General features: G+C 43.2%; 1 protein-coding gene across 10 annotated transcripts in view; it reads right to left on the minus strand.

The window, feature by feature from the left end:
* Nucleotides 1–15,627, minus strand: part of TBC1D31 (TBC1 domain family member 31) — an 85,768-nt gene extending 70,141 nt beyond the window's left edge. For 6 of the 10 annotated variants that reach the window (XM_086695451.1, XM_086695447.1, XM_086695449.1 and 3 more), the window contains exons 1-2: nt 15,479–15,627; nt 564–710 (exon numbers count right to left, since the gene is read on the minus strand). In XM_086695451.1, the coding sequence (XP_086551577.1) occupies nt 564–710; nt 15,479–15,612 (281 nt within the window). In that variant the 5' untranslated portion in view covers nt 15,613–15,627. Of the gene's footprint in view, nt 1–563; nt 711–5,086; nt 5,309–15,478 lie in introns of those variants that run through there. The other 4 variants (XM_025922498.2, XM_025922497.2, XM_086695454.1 and 1 more) reach the window with 4 other exon arrangements.
* Between the last annotated feature and the right edge of the window lie 1,639 nt (nt 15,628–17,266).

Consider the following 17,266-nt stretch of genomic DNA (forward strand, 5'->3'; position numbering starts at 1 on the left):
ATATTTACTCACTCCGTCAAAGCCCTCTGCCTTGCCCATGATTGCCCCATCCCCCAAGCAGGTACCTTCTGACTCGGCCAGGCAGACAGGTCTCCCTCCCACCTACCCCCCTTGCAGGGATGACTCCCTCGATCAATCGCACCTAACTGCTTCTGTACTAAATTGTTCAGCAAAGGAAGAGGAGGCAGAAGAGTGAGGAACAATTCTTTAAAACTGCTACATGTGTAAACTGTGACAATAACGTACAAAGCAAAGTTCTTTCTAAATTGCCCGATAAAGTACCAGATGTTGATAAGTTAGCAACAGTAAATTTTTAAACTTAAGGAAAAACATGCTACTAGAGATACTGTTCCAACCGGAACTTTAATTCTCTAAAAAAAATCTAAACATATTTCCCATGCCTTCCCACTTTCTCCTGTCAGCACTTGTGACAGTGTTTTACAAGTTACCTGAAATACAGTCAGAACTTAATGAATCTTGCTGAATGAATAATTAATAGCAGGTACTAAAACTGGCAGTGAATAACTTGTTAAATAAAGTATATATCAAAAGTATCTGCTCACCTGTTTCCATACAAGTCAAAAACATAGATATTTCCTTGGTGGTCCCCGGCAATTAAGCAATCACCTGAGCTATCAAAAGCCACGTTCAAAAATCGCAAGACTTTGGGAAGGTAATCAGAAGAGCTGTGAATGATGTTCACTATAATTCTGTCAAAAACAAACAGACATTTAATTCTATGTCAAGCATTACTTGTTACTATGAAAAATACGGGTTTTATAATATACTTCACTGACTTTGAAGTTTCCTGCCTACCCGCTCTTCCCTCTCCTCCCGCTGCTCTCCTAGAAGCAATCCGACAGTGATTTCTTTTTTTAAATTTTTTTTTTAACATTTATTTATTTTTGAGACAGAGCATGAACGGGGGAGGGGCAGAGAGAGAGGGAGGCACAGAATCGGAAGCAGGCTCCAGGCTCTGGGCCATCAGCCCAGAGCCTGATGCGGGGCTCGAACTCACAGACCGCAAGATCGTGACCTGAGCTGAAGTCGGACGCTCAACCGACTGAGCCACCCAGGCGCACCCCGACAGTGATTTCTAAAAGCAGTTCAGAAAGTTATTTGTTATCAAAATGGATGCTGTTCATGTATTCATCAAGTACTTGGAAACTCACTATGTGTCAGACATTGAACAAGCCGGGACCTAAAAGTAGTTGATGGACATGGGCCCTGCCCTCATGGAGCTTTTGGTTTAGAAGTAAAAAAAATTTCAGGGGCGCCTGGGTGGCTCAGTCAGTTCAGCGTTCGACTGCGGTTCAGGTCATGATCTCACGGTTCACGGGTTCAAACTCTGTGCTGACAGCTCACAGCCTGGAGCCTGCTTCAGATTTTGGGTCTCCCTCTCCCTCTACCCTTCCCCTGCTTGTGCTCTGTCTCTCTCTGCCTCTCAAAAATGAATAAATGATAAATTAAAAAAAATTTTTTAGGGGCACCTGGGCGGCTCAGTCGGTTAAGCGGCCGACTTCAGCTCAGGTCATGATCTCTCGGTCCGTGAGTTCGAGCCCCGCGTCGGGCTCTGTGCTGACAGCTCGGAGCCTGGAGCCTGTTTTGGACTCTGTGTCTCCCTCTCTCTGGCCCTCCCCCGTTCATGCTCTGTCTCTCTCTGTCTCAAAAAAAAATTTTTTTTAAGTAAGCACACTTATGAACAGATTCATAAATCGTGATTAACTGACAGACAATAACAAGATATAAGACAATGTATTTTTGATTGAATAGTCAATTGTTACATTAAGCAATAAACACATGTAATGCAATCATGTAATTAGCGAAAAGTAGTTTCATATAAATCACAAGCTACCACATGTAAGAAAAATTTCAGTATCTTAAAGATATCTTAATGAGATTGTTTCTGTACTATAAAGTGAAGTGTTCCAAAGTGAATTAAGCATAAATGAGTTTTATTTTCAGCTATATTTGTTTATTTTTGAGACAGAGAGAGACAGAACATGAACGGGGGAGGGTCAGAGAGAGAGGGAGACACTCAGGGGCACTCCTCCACCTGTGTGCTTCCTTGTAAAATCTAATTTTAGCAAGAATCCTGCTCAGCCCATTTAATTAGAACCCCTGGGCGCGCCTGGGTGGCTTAGTCAGTTAAGCGACCAACTTCAGCTCAGGTCATATCTCAAGGTTTGTGGAGTTCGAGCCCTGCGTTGGGCTCTGTGCTGACAGCTCAGAGCCTGGAGCCTGCTTTACATTCTGTGTCTCCCCCTCTCTCTCTGCCCCTCTCCCACTTGCACTCTCTGTCAAAAATAAATAAAATGTAAAAAAAAAAAAAAAAAAAAAAAAAAATTAGAACCCCTGACCCTTTGGGGTGCTTGGGTGGTTCAGTAGTTGGGCGTCTGACTGGATTTCAGCCCAGGTCACAATCTTGTGGTTCATGGATTTGAGCTCATCGGGCTCTGTGCTGACAGTGCAGAGCAGGCTTGGGATTCTCTCTCCCCCTCTCTCTGCCCCTTCCCTGCTTACATTCTCTCTTAAAATAAAATAACCCCTGACCCTCAAAACCTGATCATCCTTGATAACTGATCAATCTGATCACCCTGGCCTATCTTCATCAAGAATCTCCTTAGAGGCTGGTTTAGGCAGAAACCCATTATCCTAGATGTTTCATCTTAGTAATTTTCTACCCACTGACTCCCACCCTGCTCCTTGGCTGTACATTCTCACTTGCCCAGGCTGTATTCAGAGCTGAGACCATTTCTATACTGAGGTCTCCTCTCTTCTATTGCAATAGTTCCTGAATAAAATCTGTTTTTACCACTTTAACTACTGTCCAGATTTGGTTTTCCTTTGACATCCCCAAAGGGGAGAGGGGGAGAATAAATGTGTAATAACATCAAAATGTTCCCCAGCAATTAAAATCAGACAGAGCCAACGACTTTTCCCTCCACTCTTTTTTCTGTAACATTTTATTATGGGTTGGAATCACAAAATTACAGGATCATTGTTCAAAATAAGGAAGGTAAAGAAAAACACTAATAAATAAATAAATCTGATTATAACCCTACCACCTAGATATAATCGTAATTAATAGCAACATTCTGCCCTTTTGGATTTTCATATAACTCAAGCATTTATTTTGGAACAACTGCCTTTCAATTGCTCATAGGTTGCCTGACAGGTTCTCAGTCCTTAAACATAATTAAAAAATCAAATATTTACCAAACACCAAGATGCTTGAGATACTATTTTAAAGTCTTTGTAACGTGCTAAGACAACCCTGTCTGGTAGGCATTATTAGCTTCACTTAAAGTCTTAGTGATTAACCTGCCCAAGGTCACAGAGTTAGTAAATGGACATTTACTTCAACTAAAGTCCATCTGACTCCATGCAATAACAATGAGCTTTAATGAACAAAAAGAAAGCTACATTTTCATGGAAGCAGCAAATAACATTTGCATAAAACTTGTTTCTTTTCTGTTTTTGAATCTTGCATGTATATCCAGATATTTTTTTAACAGTAAGAAATAGAATTACTGTGGGCTGGCAATAACTTTCAGACCATTTAGAAAATATCAGAAGAAGGGGAGTATTTATACAAACTCCATGTTTGGAAATGAAAATCCCTGCTGAAGAATCCCTACTCTAAACAAAAATTTTTATTCAATTTTTATTCAGAGTTGATGGGAAAGCAGCATTGCTAGGAGGCTGACCGCAACTGGAAACCAAACAAGCAGCCAGTGGGACGTCCAGCACCAGGCTTTGAGCAAACATAGCTGGCACTTAAAGTCTGTTGATTTGTTGAGGAGCAACCAAAGGGTCGACAGCAAAGTTACTAGAACAAGAAACATGAATCCAAGGGATGCAATAAAGGCTATGAAATTCTGGGAAATTAAAAGCAATAAGATCAATCTGTGTGCCACCATTGGAACCACGATGGCACCACTTGGGGCAAAGGTTTCCATTAAAGTCACACCAGAGTGGCTAAGACTCAAACAGTTTAAGTATCTGGGACCAAAATGAAAAGAAAAGCTGAGGAGGGAGGGAAAAACAGGCAGAGCAGAGGATTTTTAGGGCAGTGAAAATACTTCCTGTGATTCTATAATGGTAGAGACAGGTCCTTGTACAGTTGCCCAAACCCATAGAAATACAACACCAGGAGTGAATCCTAGCATAAACTGTGGCCTTTGGGTGATAATGATGTGTCAACCTAGGTTCATCCACTGCAACATATATACGTCTCTGATGGGGGATATGGATAATGGGGGAGACTATGCATGTGTGAGTGCAGAGGGTATACGGGGAAATCTCTGTCCTTTCCTCTCAATTTGGCTGTGAACCTAAAACTGTCCGAAGAAAATGAAAGTCTATTAAAAAACAAACAAAAACCCAGCAGCAGGGCTGGCCGTACTAGGAGGCCACCTTGCACTGGTAGTTTGTAACCCCGTCATCCCTGCCACACACACTAACGTGTAAGCTCCAGAAAACCGGAAGTTTGTTTTGTTCCCATGCCGTCCCCCAGAGCTTCCAAGCTTGGGAGAGAGTTGGTGCTCAACAAATAGCTGATGGATGCATGCCTGTCTGAATACATACAATGATACAAGATGGGTAACTTGGGGCACTTGGAAGGGGTCGAAGTGCACTGTTCCCCTTCCCCTGCATCATTCCTCGTGAGTTCTTTTCCAGCTGCAATAGTTAACAAATATTTACTGAGCATCTACTGCGCACCAGGAATACTACAGGGCCATGATGGTAATTAGGCAGAGTCCTGGCACAACGTCTCGCCCACATCACCAACCACCTGCCTCCTGCCCCACGCTAATCTTGTCCAGACCCCCGCCCCCAGGACCGGGAAGAGATCTCTGATGAGACCTCGGCTTCCGGGGCACAGCGAGACTCAAGCTACCAGCCTTTCAACAGACCACCCAGGCCAGGGATCTGGGGCAGGGTCAGAGGCAGAACCCGCCCTTCTACCCGGCGCCATACACCCCTTCCGAAGACCATCCCCAACAGCTCCTCCAACGCCTCTCCAAGGACGCGGACCCGCCCCTCGCGGCCTCCAGGCCCCTCCGCAGCCCATCGCCTTTACCCGTCCCGAGCGGCCGGGGAGGGCTTGCGGTGCCACAACTTGCCGCTCTCCTTGTTGCCCAGGTCTGTGCTCTGCATGGCGAAGCCCCCCGCGGCCGCCGCCGCCCGCCCGATACACAACCGACCCGGCGCCTTCCCAGCAGGCCCCGCGCTCCGGGCCCGGGAAATTTGAGCTCGGGCCCTGGCGTCCTGGATCCCCGCCACCCGACCAACCGAGCGCTAAACACCGCCCTTTTTATTCCCAGCCAATATGGAGGCGCGTTTCCTCCCAACTCCGCCCAAGCGACCCCTGCCGCTCCGGACGATGGAACCGGCCAACGACCTTCTCTTAGATCCCACCCCTTTTAGAGGTTCACCCCACCAGCCCCGGGGCTCAAAGCCTTCTGGGAATTGTAGTTTTCTGCGTGTGGAACCGGGGTATCAGCGATCGGCTTGAGAACTCTGCACTCCGAGGGGGCCGTGGGGTTTTAGGCTCCCGGTGGAAGCAGTAAAAATGGTTTTCTCCTGTGGTCTGTAGATTCCTTTCTACACTGCGTTTAGGGATTAAGGGGTTGTAGAGACAACTAAAGAGAAGGATCCAAATACATTGAGACTTGAAGTGTTTCTCTTATAGAGTGTTCCTTTGAAACACTCTATAGTGTTTGAAAAGAACCTCTATAGTGTACGTTCTTGGCCTTTTCACCATCGTCGTGATTAGTTTTTCAATTCCGTAATCTAACAAGGTGCACCAGTATCATGGAATCCAGCCCACCAGTCACGGACCAGAAAAGCGATGTCATCAACAATCAGCTGCATTGACGCCAGAGTTCTTTTTTGTAAAAACTCAGCACTTCTATCGTGCCTGCGAGGTATCAAGCATTCTTCTAAGTGCTCATTTAATCCTCATAGCAAACCTACAATGCTGGTAGTACTATTCCCATTTTTTTGTGCTCTGTGAGTTAATGTATTGGTTTTCTGAGGCTGCAGTAATAAATTACCACAAATTAGTTTTTTTTTAAAAAAAAAAAGGTACTCTCTCATGGTTCTGGAGGCCACAGTCAGAAATCAAGGTGTAGGCAGAGCGCTCAATCCAGCGGATCCAGGGAAGATTCCATTCCCTGCCTTTTCCAGCTACTGGTTTCCTTGATTTGGGACCACATCGTTCCATTTCATCCCTCGATTCTCTGCCTCCATTTTCACATTGCCTTATCTTTTTCCCCTCAGTCTCCAATCTCTCTTGCTTTTCTCCTATAAGAACACCTGTCATTGGATTTAGGGCCCACCCAGATAATCCAGGATGATTTCCTCATTCCAAGATCCTTAATTTTACCTACAGAGACTGTTTTCCCAAATAAGGTAACATTCACATTTTCTGGGGATTAGGTCATGGATATGTATTTTGGGGGCCCACTGTTCAAACCTACTACAGGTAGGTGCTTCTTGTATCTCTGTTTTGCAGACAAGGAAATTGAGTTCATAGGAGAGCCAGGATTAGATTTTTAGTCTTTTCATTCTTGGTCCCAACAGAAAAATAAATTTTTACAAAATTATATGACCATCATATTTGAAAAGCTCAAACTTTACCAGAAAAGCAAAACTCTCACAAAAATGTTCCAATGCAGATTTTAAAACTTTTTGTGTTGTTACTAAGGGGTGGCTCTGAGAGACCACACAACTTAAAAAAATTTTTTTTGTTAATGTTTATTTATTTTTGATAGACACACACACACACACACACACACACACACACACAGCATGAGTTGGGGAGGGGCAGACAGAGACAGAGACACAGAATCCAAAGCAGGCTCCAGGCTCTGAGCTGTCAGCACAGAGCCTGACCCAGGGCTTGAACTCACAAACCATGAGATCATGACCTGAGCTGAAGTGGGATGCTTAAGCGACTGAGCCACCCACGTGCCCTAAGACCATACAACTTTTAATAACCTTTTGCAGAAGAGACAATCACATTCCTCATTTTTATTTATTGGATTTGAGATGATAATAAGTTATGTGTATGAATGTTTGCATTATTATTCAAGAAACTTAGGGTGCTAAACTTATGGGTGCTTAACTTGAAATAAAGGTTTTTTTCTATCCCATGCAGGTAGCCAAGCAACATTTTTATCAGTAGCAGAGACAAATGTGCTGAATGATTTCCTGAACTACTTTGGTTTGACCTGTCTGCAGTCAAGCTCGTGTCGGCTGTCACAGCCCATGCGACCATCCTACTCAATTTCAGGTATGTGACAAAGAGGTTTCTATATTACAGATCTTCTGGACTCCCACTTTGCACTTGTCTTTGGATTTAGTTGAGCCAAATCTGAAGGTCAGGCTGGCAACTGAAGAAACATGCACCCATAGCTGCCAACCTTCTACTTACTGTAATTTCCCAATGTTTATAACCCAAGTTGGTAGACCATTTGGTAGTTCCTTCCTGAATCATTACTCAGTCAATAACTGATGCATTCTATACATATATTTTTCAGCTAAATTGAGGTGTAATTGACATTTAATAAACTGTACATATTTAAGTTGTATAATTTTATGATTTGACATAAATAGCCTCCTATGAAGCCATCATCATAATCAAGATAATGAACATAGCCATCACCCCCCCAAAGTTTCCCCTTGCCTGTTTGGAATTCAATTTCTTTTTATCCCCACCCGCCTTGCCTACAGGCAACCACTAATCTGCTTTCTGTATCTTAGTTAATATTTTCTAGAAATTGATGTAAATAGGTCCTAAACTATGTACTCCTTTATTTTTCTTTTGGCCTGGCTTCTTTCAATTAGCATAATTATTTTGAGAATCAACTATGTTGTTGGGTATATCAACAGTTCGTATGTTTTTATCATTGATAGTCTATGGTATTGATATACCACAATTAATGTATCCAGTCACCTTTGATGAACATTTGGATTGTTTCCAGTTTGGGGCTATTACAAAGACAGCTGTTATGAACATTCCTGTACAAGTCTTTGTGTAAACATATGTTCTCAGTTCTGTTGGGTAAATTCTTAGAAGTGGAATGACTGGGCCATATGGTAGGTGTAGGCTTAACTTTTTAAGAAAGCATCAAATGTTTTCAGAGTAGTTGTGCCATTTTACATCCCACCAACAATGTAGGATAGTTCCAGGTGTTCCACATCTATGATGAGTCTTTGTGATTACAGCCGTACTAGGAGTATTGTGGTACCCTCCTGGTGATTTCAATTTCCCTTTCTGGAATGACAAATGATATGTCCAGCATCTTTTCTTGTGATTATTTGCCTTCTGCATATATCTTTGGTGAAGTATATGTTCAAACATTTTATCCATTGTTTAACTGGTCTTTTTTTTTATTGAGTTTTGAGAGTTCTTTACATATTGTGGATACAAGCCGTTTATCATACATGCACTTTGCATATATTTTCTCCCAGTTTGTGCCTTGTTTTTTCATTCTCTTAACAATGTCTTTCAATGAGTAGATGATGTTAGTGTTCAAGATCAACCCAACAGTGTTTTGGAGTTTTTGGTGTGATATCTAAGAAATCTTTACCTAACTGAAGGTCACAAAGGTTTCCTCCTGTTTTCTTCTTTGTATGTATTTCAACTACATTCTCAAAGGAATGGAAAGTTGTGCATGTCCAAGGGATTTTTGGGTTTTGCTTTACAAAGCCCTTCCTCTTTGTCCTCTTGCCTATCCCACTTCCATTGTTGAAGGAAGCCTTCTTTTTTGCTGTAATAATATATAATCTAGAAAGAGAAGAACTTCCATTGTGTCTACTTTTTTTTTTTAAGTTTATTTATTTATTTGGAGAGAGACAGAGACAGCGTGAGCAGGGGAGGGGCAGAGACAAGGGGAGGATTCCAAGGAAGCTCTGAGCATGGTAAGCACAGAGTCTGATGCGGGGCTCAAATCCATGAAACTGTGGGATCATGACCTGAGCCGAGATCAAGAGTTGGACACTCAACCGAGCCACCCAGGTGCCCTCATTTCATCTGCCTTGCTAGAGGGAATTTAGTGGACATTTGGAATGCTCAATATCTGAAAACCTTTTCTGTTTGGGATAAATCCCAAGATATTTAGAAGGTGAGGGGCAGCTATTCTCTTTCCCAATTTCTTGGCAACCAGTTCTCTAATATGCCCAAACCTAAGCCAGTCAAGGAGTGAGCAAGCAAATCAAACCAGCATGATAACCAAGAACAACTGAAAATACAATTCAAACATTTATTGCAATTTCTCAAAGAGCACCAAGTAGAAAGCAATAGATAACCTTTAGCAAAGTTCTTCAAATACCCTTTCTCACCTCACTCAGTTAGGTTAGATTAAGTTATGCCAAAGTAACTAGCCACTCCAAAAGTCAGTGGCTTAAAACAACTCAGTGGTGTGTTTAGCTCATATTGTCTCTAAGGGAGCTAGGCCGATGGAGTAGCCACCATTACAAAAGTTTAGGTTGCTGTCCAGAGGGTGGAAAGACAGTTCTAGAGGGTCTCATACCACCAATTGAATGCTCTAGCCCAGAAATGTCACTATAACCTTTACTCTCAACTCACTACCAGAACTGTGGTTCCATCCAAACACAAGGGGCCAGAAGTGCAATCCTGTTACGTTAGTTATCTGTAGCTGCAACGATGCTGTGAAAAAGCAACCACCAAAACTCGGTGGCATGCAACAATAAACATTTACTGCTCATTCATCTGGGATCGGCCAGGCTGTTAACTGCAGCATAAAGTTAACTAATAGAGTTAGTTAATGGTTCAGAACCATTGGTGTGGTTCTGAATTCTTCCAAAAGACCTATTGCATGCACCAGAAAATAATTTATTGCTAGTTTGGGTTAAAAAACTCTGGGAACTGGGGCGCCTGGGTGGCTCAGTCGGTTAAGCGTCCGACTTCAGCTCAGGTCACGATCTCGTGGTCTGTGAGTTCGAGCCCCGCGTTGGGCTCTGGGCTGATGGCTCAGAGCCTGGAGCCTGCTTCCGATTCTGTGTCTCCCTCTCTCTCTGCCCCTCCCCCGTTCATGCTCTGTCTCTCTCTGTCTCAAATATAAAACAAAAACATTAAAAAAAAAAAAAACTCTGGGAACTATTATAACAAGATTCTGTTTTATCTCCTTGGAAAAAGGGTTTATTTGCACATTAAAAGGAGTGTTGGTAAACAAAGATGTTGACAGCAATTAAAAAACAATAAAGCACTGAGTGGGGTTGGGGAACGGTAAGACTGTAGACATGGATATCCATGTCTATCCAGCGCTGTCCCTACCCCTGTCCCCCACCGCCTCCAAGCTCCTCAAATGCAGTATGACACACACTTCTGAGAAATGCTTCTAGCCCACCCCTCACTGGTCAAATGATTGGCTCAGGGGTGGGGCCTGACTCAGCTGAGCCAACCAGAGCCCTTTTGGGGGGTTTTTAAAGTTGAGACCAAGGCCAGCAAGTTTCCTCCCTCTCTGGTAGACTGGGAGCTGCCAGAGACAGTACCTCCAACTTTGTGGTGAGAGCCAGTCTGAGAGAGGGTAGCTAAAACTCAAAAAAAAGAGGGGGGGGGGGGGGTAGGGGCAAGAAAACCAGAAATAGTAAAAGAACATTCTGGCAGCATTTATGTCTCTTGTTCTAACTGTCCCAGAAGCTAATCTGGACTCCTGTCCTTCCTATACTCTGGTTATTTGAGCAAAAACATTGCCTTCTATTTTCTAAAGTAGGGGTAATTGGAAGAAAAACAAGTCAGGGAAGGCTTCAGGAGGTGGTGATACTTGAGCTGAGTCTGGAAGGATAAATAGGGGTTATAAGGCAGAGAAGTTAGGGAAGGAAACAGCATCTGCAGAAAGGCAGGGGCATTTGTGAAACAACATGGAACCTTCTAGAAACTAGAAATGCTGAGTGCAATCAAAGCACAGATGCACAGGGAGTTATTATGCATGTAACATGCTTAGCACCTACAAAGCTCTCAATAATAATAGCAATAACTATATATATATATTATTATATAATAATATAAATATTATTATTATTATAATTATTATTATTATTATTATTGTGGGGGTGAGAGGCAGAAGACTGAGACACATGTAAAACTAAGAATATAAAAGTCCCATATTTCCATTCTAAGGAGGTTGGATCTTATTTTAAAAGGTTCTAGGGAAACTGGTGGTTTCTAGACATATCCCTCTGTAGTAGAAAGATCATTTAAGAGTTTAAAGCTTGAGGGGCACCTGGGTGGCTTAGTCTGTTAAGCATCTTATTTTGGCTCAGGTCATGATCTCGCAGTTCATGGATTCAAACCCCACATTGGGCTCTGTGCTGACAGTTCAGAGCCTGGAGCCTGCTTCAGATTCTGTGATTCCCTTTCTCTCTGTCCCTCCCCCACTCACACTCAGTCTCTCTCTCTCTCTCTCTCTCTCTCTCTCTCTCTCAAAAATAAACATAAAAAAAAAAATTTGAAGCTTGAGGCAGAAGGAGGGTGAGACAAAAGCGATGAAGGGTTGACCAAGGCAGCCACCATAAAAGGAATCCAAGCACGCAATAGTTAAATGACAAGGGTACATTGACATATTGTGTGGGTAAGCTGACACTGCAAAGAAAGAGTTCTGTTTCATCGGTAACACAGGGATGCGTGTCATACTGCTAACTGATGCAAACCCAGGCAATGTTTTCCATTTCCCAGACGGCTCAGCTGTTTGGCGTGGTAGGGATGGGGGGTGGGGGCGGGCAGTAAGGCAAAAGCCATAACAGGTTAGCTACGACATGGTGCACCTGCCCCACCCTTTTAACGTGACTCAGAACAGAAGAAGAAAATCAAAGAGACATGCTCCAAGTTGCTTAAATAAATATTCATGTCTAGGTGTCCTCATAAAACATACATGAAAGCAACCAAGGGCAGTGTTTCATGTGTAATCAAAAGGATTTGACAACTACAGCTGGAATTGTATAGTATCAAAGTGTGGGGGGGGTGTGGTGTTGATTTTGACAGGCAGCAAGATCATTCCCACGTACGATGAGAAACTGCTGCCATAGACTGTGGTTTTTTTAAAAGACCTCCTGCAAGCCAAAGGAAGGAGGAGACCATAACATGACAGAATGGGCAGTGGCTGCAAGTTTCCAGTCTTTGCAGCCTTTCCACGTGGCCAGGAGAGGAGGAGCGTGTGGAAATCTCGGCCCCCATCATGTCCACAACTGTCCTAAGAAGGACAGCCTATAGCTACCTCTGTCTTAGCGACAACTGCATGATATCCCATCTTATGGATGTGTGGTGTGGCATGAGTTTATAATCCCTCTGTTGTTGACAGTTGGGTTTAAAAAATTATTTGCAAACTTGATGCTAGAGAAATTAATACCTCAGCGTACTATTGCAAACTTTATGCTGGAGAAATTAATACCTAAGTGTACTATTGTACTCTTATAGGCGCTAGTTTAAGGTCACTTGGAAAGGTTCTATTGGAAGCTTAAACCTTTCAAATTATGCTCTGTCAGTGGTGGCCTGTTCCAAAGGCCTCCCTGGGCAGAGGACTGTGGAGTCAGGGAATGCTGGGAATATCTCCCACAGGACTGAATAACTAGCTTTGATTCACAGGCTCCTAAAAACATTTATGGGCTCAGAGGACAGGCTATCAATCAAGTGTGACAGGACGCCATAAACCGTGAGTAAAATACCTCTAATTGCTGTAAGGGAGGAAGGCAGACTGAGCAAAGCATTTATTGTCCATTTAAGTATTCGAGGGCAGCGTGGCTTCTTTTGTCCAGTGCCCACTCTGGGTAGCATGTGGAAAGAGGCCACAGAGCCGAGTGAGGATGACTGGTAAGGAATCCACACCTAACAGACCAGGCACTTCGGTCTCTTCTGGTTTTTATGTGGCCTTACTCAATAGTAAAAACCATCTCCCCTAAATATATTTTTTTAAGGAATTTTTTTTTTTAGGGGAGCGTGGGTGGCTCAGTAGGTTAAGCGTCTGACTTCAGCTCAGGTCATGATCTCGTGGTTTGAGCCCCACATTGGGCTCCGTGCTGACAGCATGGAGCCTGGAGCCTGCTTCAGATTCTGTCTCTCTCGCTCTCTGCCCCTCCCCCACTCGCAGTCTGTGTGTGTGTGTGTGTGTGTGTGTGTGTGTGTGTGTGTGTGTGTGTCTCTCTCTCAAAAAAAAAAATTTAAAAAAATTAAAGAATTTTTTTAGAGCAGTTTTAAGATCACAGAAAAATTAAAGGAAAGGTATAGAGATTTCCCCACATACCTCCTGCCCCCACCCGTGCACAGCCTCCCCATTATCAGCATCCCCACCAGAGTGATACCTTTGTTACAACTGATGAACCTACATGGACACATCATAATTTCCCAGAGCCCCTGGTTTACACTATGGTTCACTCTTGGTGTTGTACATTCTGTGGCTTTGGACATTATAATATCCAGAGTACTTTCTTTGCCCTAAAAATCCTCTGTGCTCTGCTCATCCATCCCTCCCTTCTCCCCTTTACCCAAGTAGTTTGGGTCTTATTATATTGATGGCTTTGAAAAATACTGCAAGCAACTTTCTTTCTTTAAAAATTTTTTTTCCCAAAGATTTTATTTTTAAGTAATCTCTACACCCTATGTGGGGCTCAAACTCACAACCCCAAGATCAAGAATCACATGTTCTACCAGCTGAGCCAGCCAAGCATCGCTGTGCAAGCAATTTTCTACATGAGCAAAGAGAAAGATAAGATAGGGTATGCACAATGGGATTACCACCTTCACCTGTAGACCTTAGAAGGGTGTTACTCTGCCCAAACAGGCCTATTACAAAGGCCTTGCTGGGCAGAGGGCTGTGGAGTCAGAGAATGCTGGGAATATCTCCCATAGGAGTAAATAAATTTGACTCTAACTCATGAGTACTGTGAACACGGAGTCCTAATTTCACATATTCCACCCTGTTCTCCCCGTAAGTATGTTGCCTGAGTCCACTGCTTACTAGTACTCTAACCCTGGGCATAATATTGAACTTCTCCGTGCCTTGATTTCTCCATCTGTAAAATTGGGATAAAAATAAGAGCAACCCCAAAATTGTTTAGAGTTTAGAACAACTTTGGCACACAGAAGTCCTCAGTGAATGCTAGCTGTTATTACTACTATTATTATTTCTTGTATCTTTCTTTATTAAACCGTCCAGAATGCCAGACTTTGCTGATTTTTACCCACAGACAAGAAATAGGCAACCACATTATGCTTTTCTCACTGGCAGCACAGCACACAGCAATTACTTGGAAGCCTCCATGACCATCACTTAACACTGTAGATATACAAAAAAACAATAGTCCAGTAAAAACTTGTACGCCCAGAACGTCTCTGGTGCTGCCTTCATCTGTATTCTCATAGCATATCCTGCTAAGCTATGAAGGGAATTCATTATTTGCATGATAATCCTGTTTATTCCCCATTAACACACACACACACACACACACACACACACACACACACACACACACACCCTAAATATTGTATTATTGCTATTATTTAAGCCCCTCTAAGGAGAGTACCAGTGATGTGCTGATAAATTTAACAACTGGCTCTCTGGACAAAAATAAAGCCCTGGTTTGTAGCATTTGGTAATTTCTGTGGTATAAGTACTCCTACTATTCAAGGCCAATTTCAAGCTACCAATGTGATGCCATTGGAAAGAGGTGAGCAATAGTACACTATTACATAGTATGTTCACCATACAGATACGATGGACATAGAAAACTTCCAAGAGCATCAATAATAGTAAAATATGGTATAGGAATTAACAAATGATATGTTTTATTTTTCATTTTTTAAAATGTTTTATTTATTTTTGACAGAGAGAGAGACAGAGCGTGAGCAGGGGAGGGGCAGAGAGAGAGGGAGACACAGAATCCGAAGCAGGCTCCAGGCTCTGAGATGTCAGCACAGACCCCGACGCGGGGCTCGAACTCACAGACTGCGAGATCATGACCTGAGCCAAAGTCGGACGCTCAACTGACTGAGCCACCCAGGCACCCCAAATGATATGTTTTTCAAGAAATGATATGTTTTGAGTATTTCCTTTAAAATATAATTTATTTCATTTAAGTTTATATAATTCAATTTTTGATAAAGGCTGTATTTAATAATCGTCTCAGAAAAATCCTGAAAATTTAACAGTTGGCTCTTGCGAGCTAATACGAGCCTGCTCTAGCACTGCACCGCTTCCTTCTCATTTCAACGACTTAGACATTTGATGTTTCAGTTGTATGTTGCTGTGTAAAAATTACCTCAAAATTCATTGGCTTCATGATTTCCTAAATTTCATGATTTCCTAAATTTCACCATTCTGTGAGTTGACTGGGCCCAGCTGATATACCACGATATAGCCTGACTCACCACGATACAGCCGTGGTCACTCGTGGTTGCGTGCAGCTGAAGGCTCATCTGGGGTTGAAACATCCAAGATGGCTTCTCACCTACCTGTGCCTCTGTCCACGCGGCCTCTCATCATTCAGTAGTCTAGCTTGAGCTTCTTTACACAGCCCTGGGCTCTTAGAAAGGAATGTTTCAGTAGGACAAGCCTGAGTGTGGAAGTGTTTCACAAGCTGTTGCATGCATCACCATGCCAGCCAATGTCCCATTGGCTAACGCAAGTCACATGGTCAAGTCTAGCCTCAATATAGAACGGAACTAGACACTCTCATGACCTTAAGAGATGTGTTTTGTTAGAGGCTTCTAATGTCATGGTTGACCACGGATGACCTCAGGAAGTCCCAGAGGCACATTCAGTGGAAGAACATATAGGAATAAATCATCCTTTGGGGAGAGGGAGGTGGGAGGGTTGTTTCACTGTGTGTGTGTGTGTGTGTGTGTGTGTGTGTGTGTGTGTGTGTGTGTGTGTTGGGGGCATAAGGGGGAGTTGCCAAGGAAGGAGGGGGAGTGGACAAGCATCACATGTAACTCAGTGGTTCTCAACCAAGGGTGACTGCCCCCAGAGGACATTTGGCCATGTCTGCAGACGTTTTTGGTTGTCATAGCTGAGAAGGTGGGTGCTACTGTCACATGGTACCAAAGATGCTGATAATCATCCTCCCACACGCAGGGAAGCCCCTCACCAACAAATAACTGTTTGACCCGAAGTGTCTACAGTGCCGAAGCTGTGACACCTGCATGTAACCTAATGCACGCACGAACTCGGCTGGTTAGTATGTACTGTCCCTTGCCAACACATTTTTTTTCCTACTGCCTTTGACAGCACGTACCAGATATAAAATGCTTTCAGACTCTCTAAATGCATGTTCAGCCTACTTGGACTGGCTTCAGACAACCGTGACAGCTGTAGCTTTTTTGGCTCCAATGCCTTGCCAGTCAAGCATATGCATGTTTGCACATTACATCTGTGGCATCAGCAATAACATCCCGTGATCAAAAGAGGTTGTATATCCAACTTTCACTAAAACATTTGAATTACTTTTCCTCCAAGTCTTCCAGCTCTCAGGTGCTTTGCTATGTCTCTTTGCTTTCTCCAGGTAAGCTATTCTGTTCTATTCCTCATTATATTAAGATTGCATTTGTCCTCTCTCTGCAAAGGAGATCCTCATTTGCTAGTTCAATAAATGTCAGTGGAGCTCCTGTGTGGGAAAGGGTTGTTCCAGGTGCTGGGGAATGGCAGTGAACAAGACAAAATTGCCCTTTCCTGGAACTTGCATTCTAGTTGGTAAGACAGACAATGACTAAGAAAATAAATAAAGTATATCGTGTCAGATAATGAAAAATGAAGAAAAATTTAAGCGGGGTAAAGGAATGAGCAGGATGGGCGGGGTGATACCTGGATTAAGGTGTTCGGGGAAGGCACTGCTGGCAGGTATTATCTGAGCAGAGATCTGGGCACTGTGCAGGAAGGAGGCACAAAGACAGGTTTTCAACAGTGTCTTCATTGTGCTATGTAAGACATTTATATTGGTTTCCCAGAGACGCGGTAACAAAGTATTGCAAACTGGGTGGCTTAAAATAGTGAAATTCATTCTCTCATGGTTCCAGGGGTCAGAAGTCTGAAATCAAAGTCTGGAGGCTTTGAGGGAGAGTTTGTCATGCTTCTCTCCTAGTTCCTGGTACCGGTCGGCAATCCTTGGCTTAGAGATGCATCACTCTGATCTCTGCCCTTGTCTTTGCATGGCCTTCTCCCCCTGTGTCTGTGTCTACATTTTCTCCTTTTATAAGTATATCAAGTCACTGTTAATCCAATGGACTAGCTCACCCTAATCAACT

This window comes from Puma concolor, chromosome F2, assembly GCF_028749965.1.
Source record: "Puma concolor isolate L17-30 chromosome F2, mPumCon1.1.hap2, whole genome shotgun sequence".
NCBI classification, from domain to species: domain Eukaryota; kingdom Metazoa; phylum Chordata; class Mammalia; order Carnivora; family Felidae; genus Puma; species Puma concolor.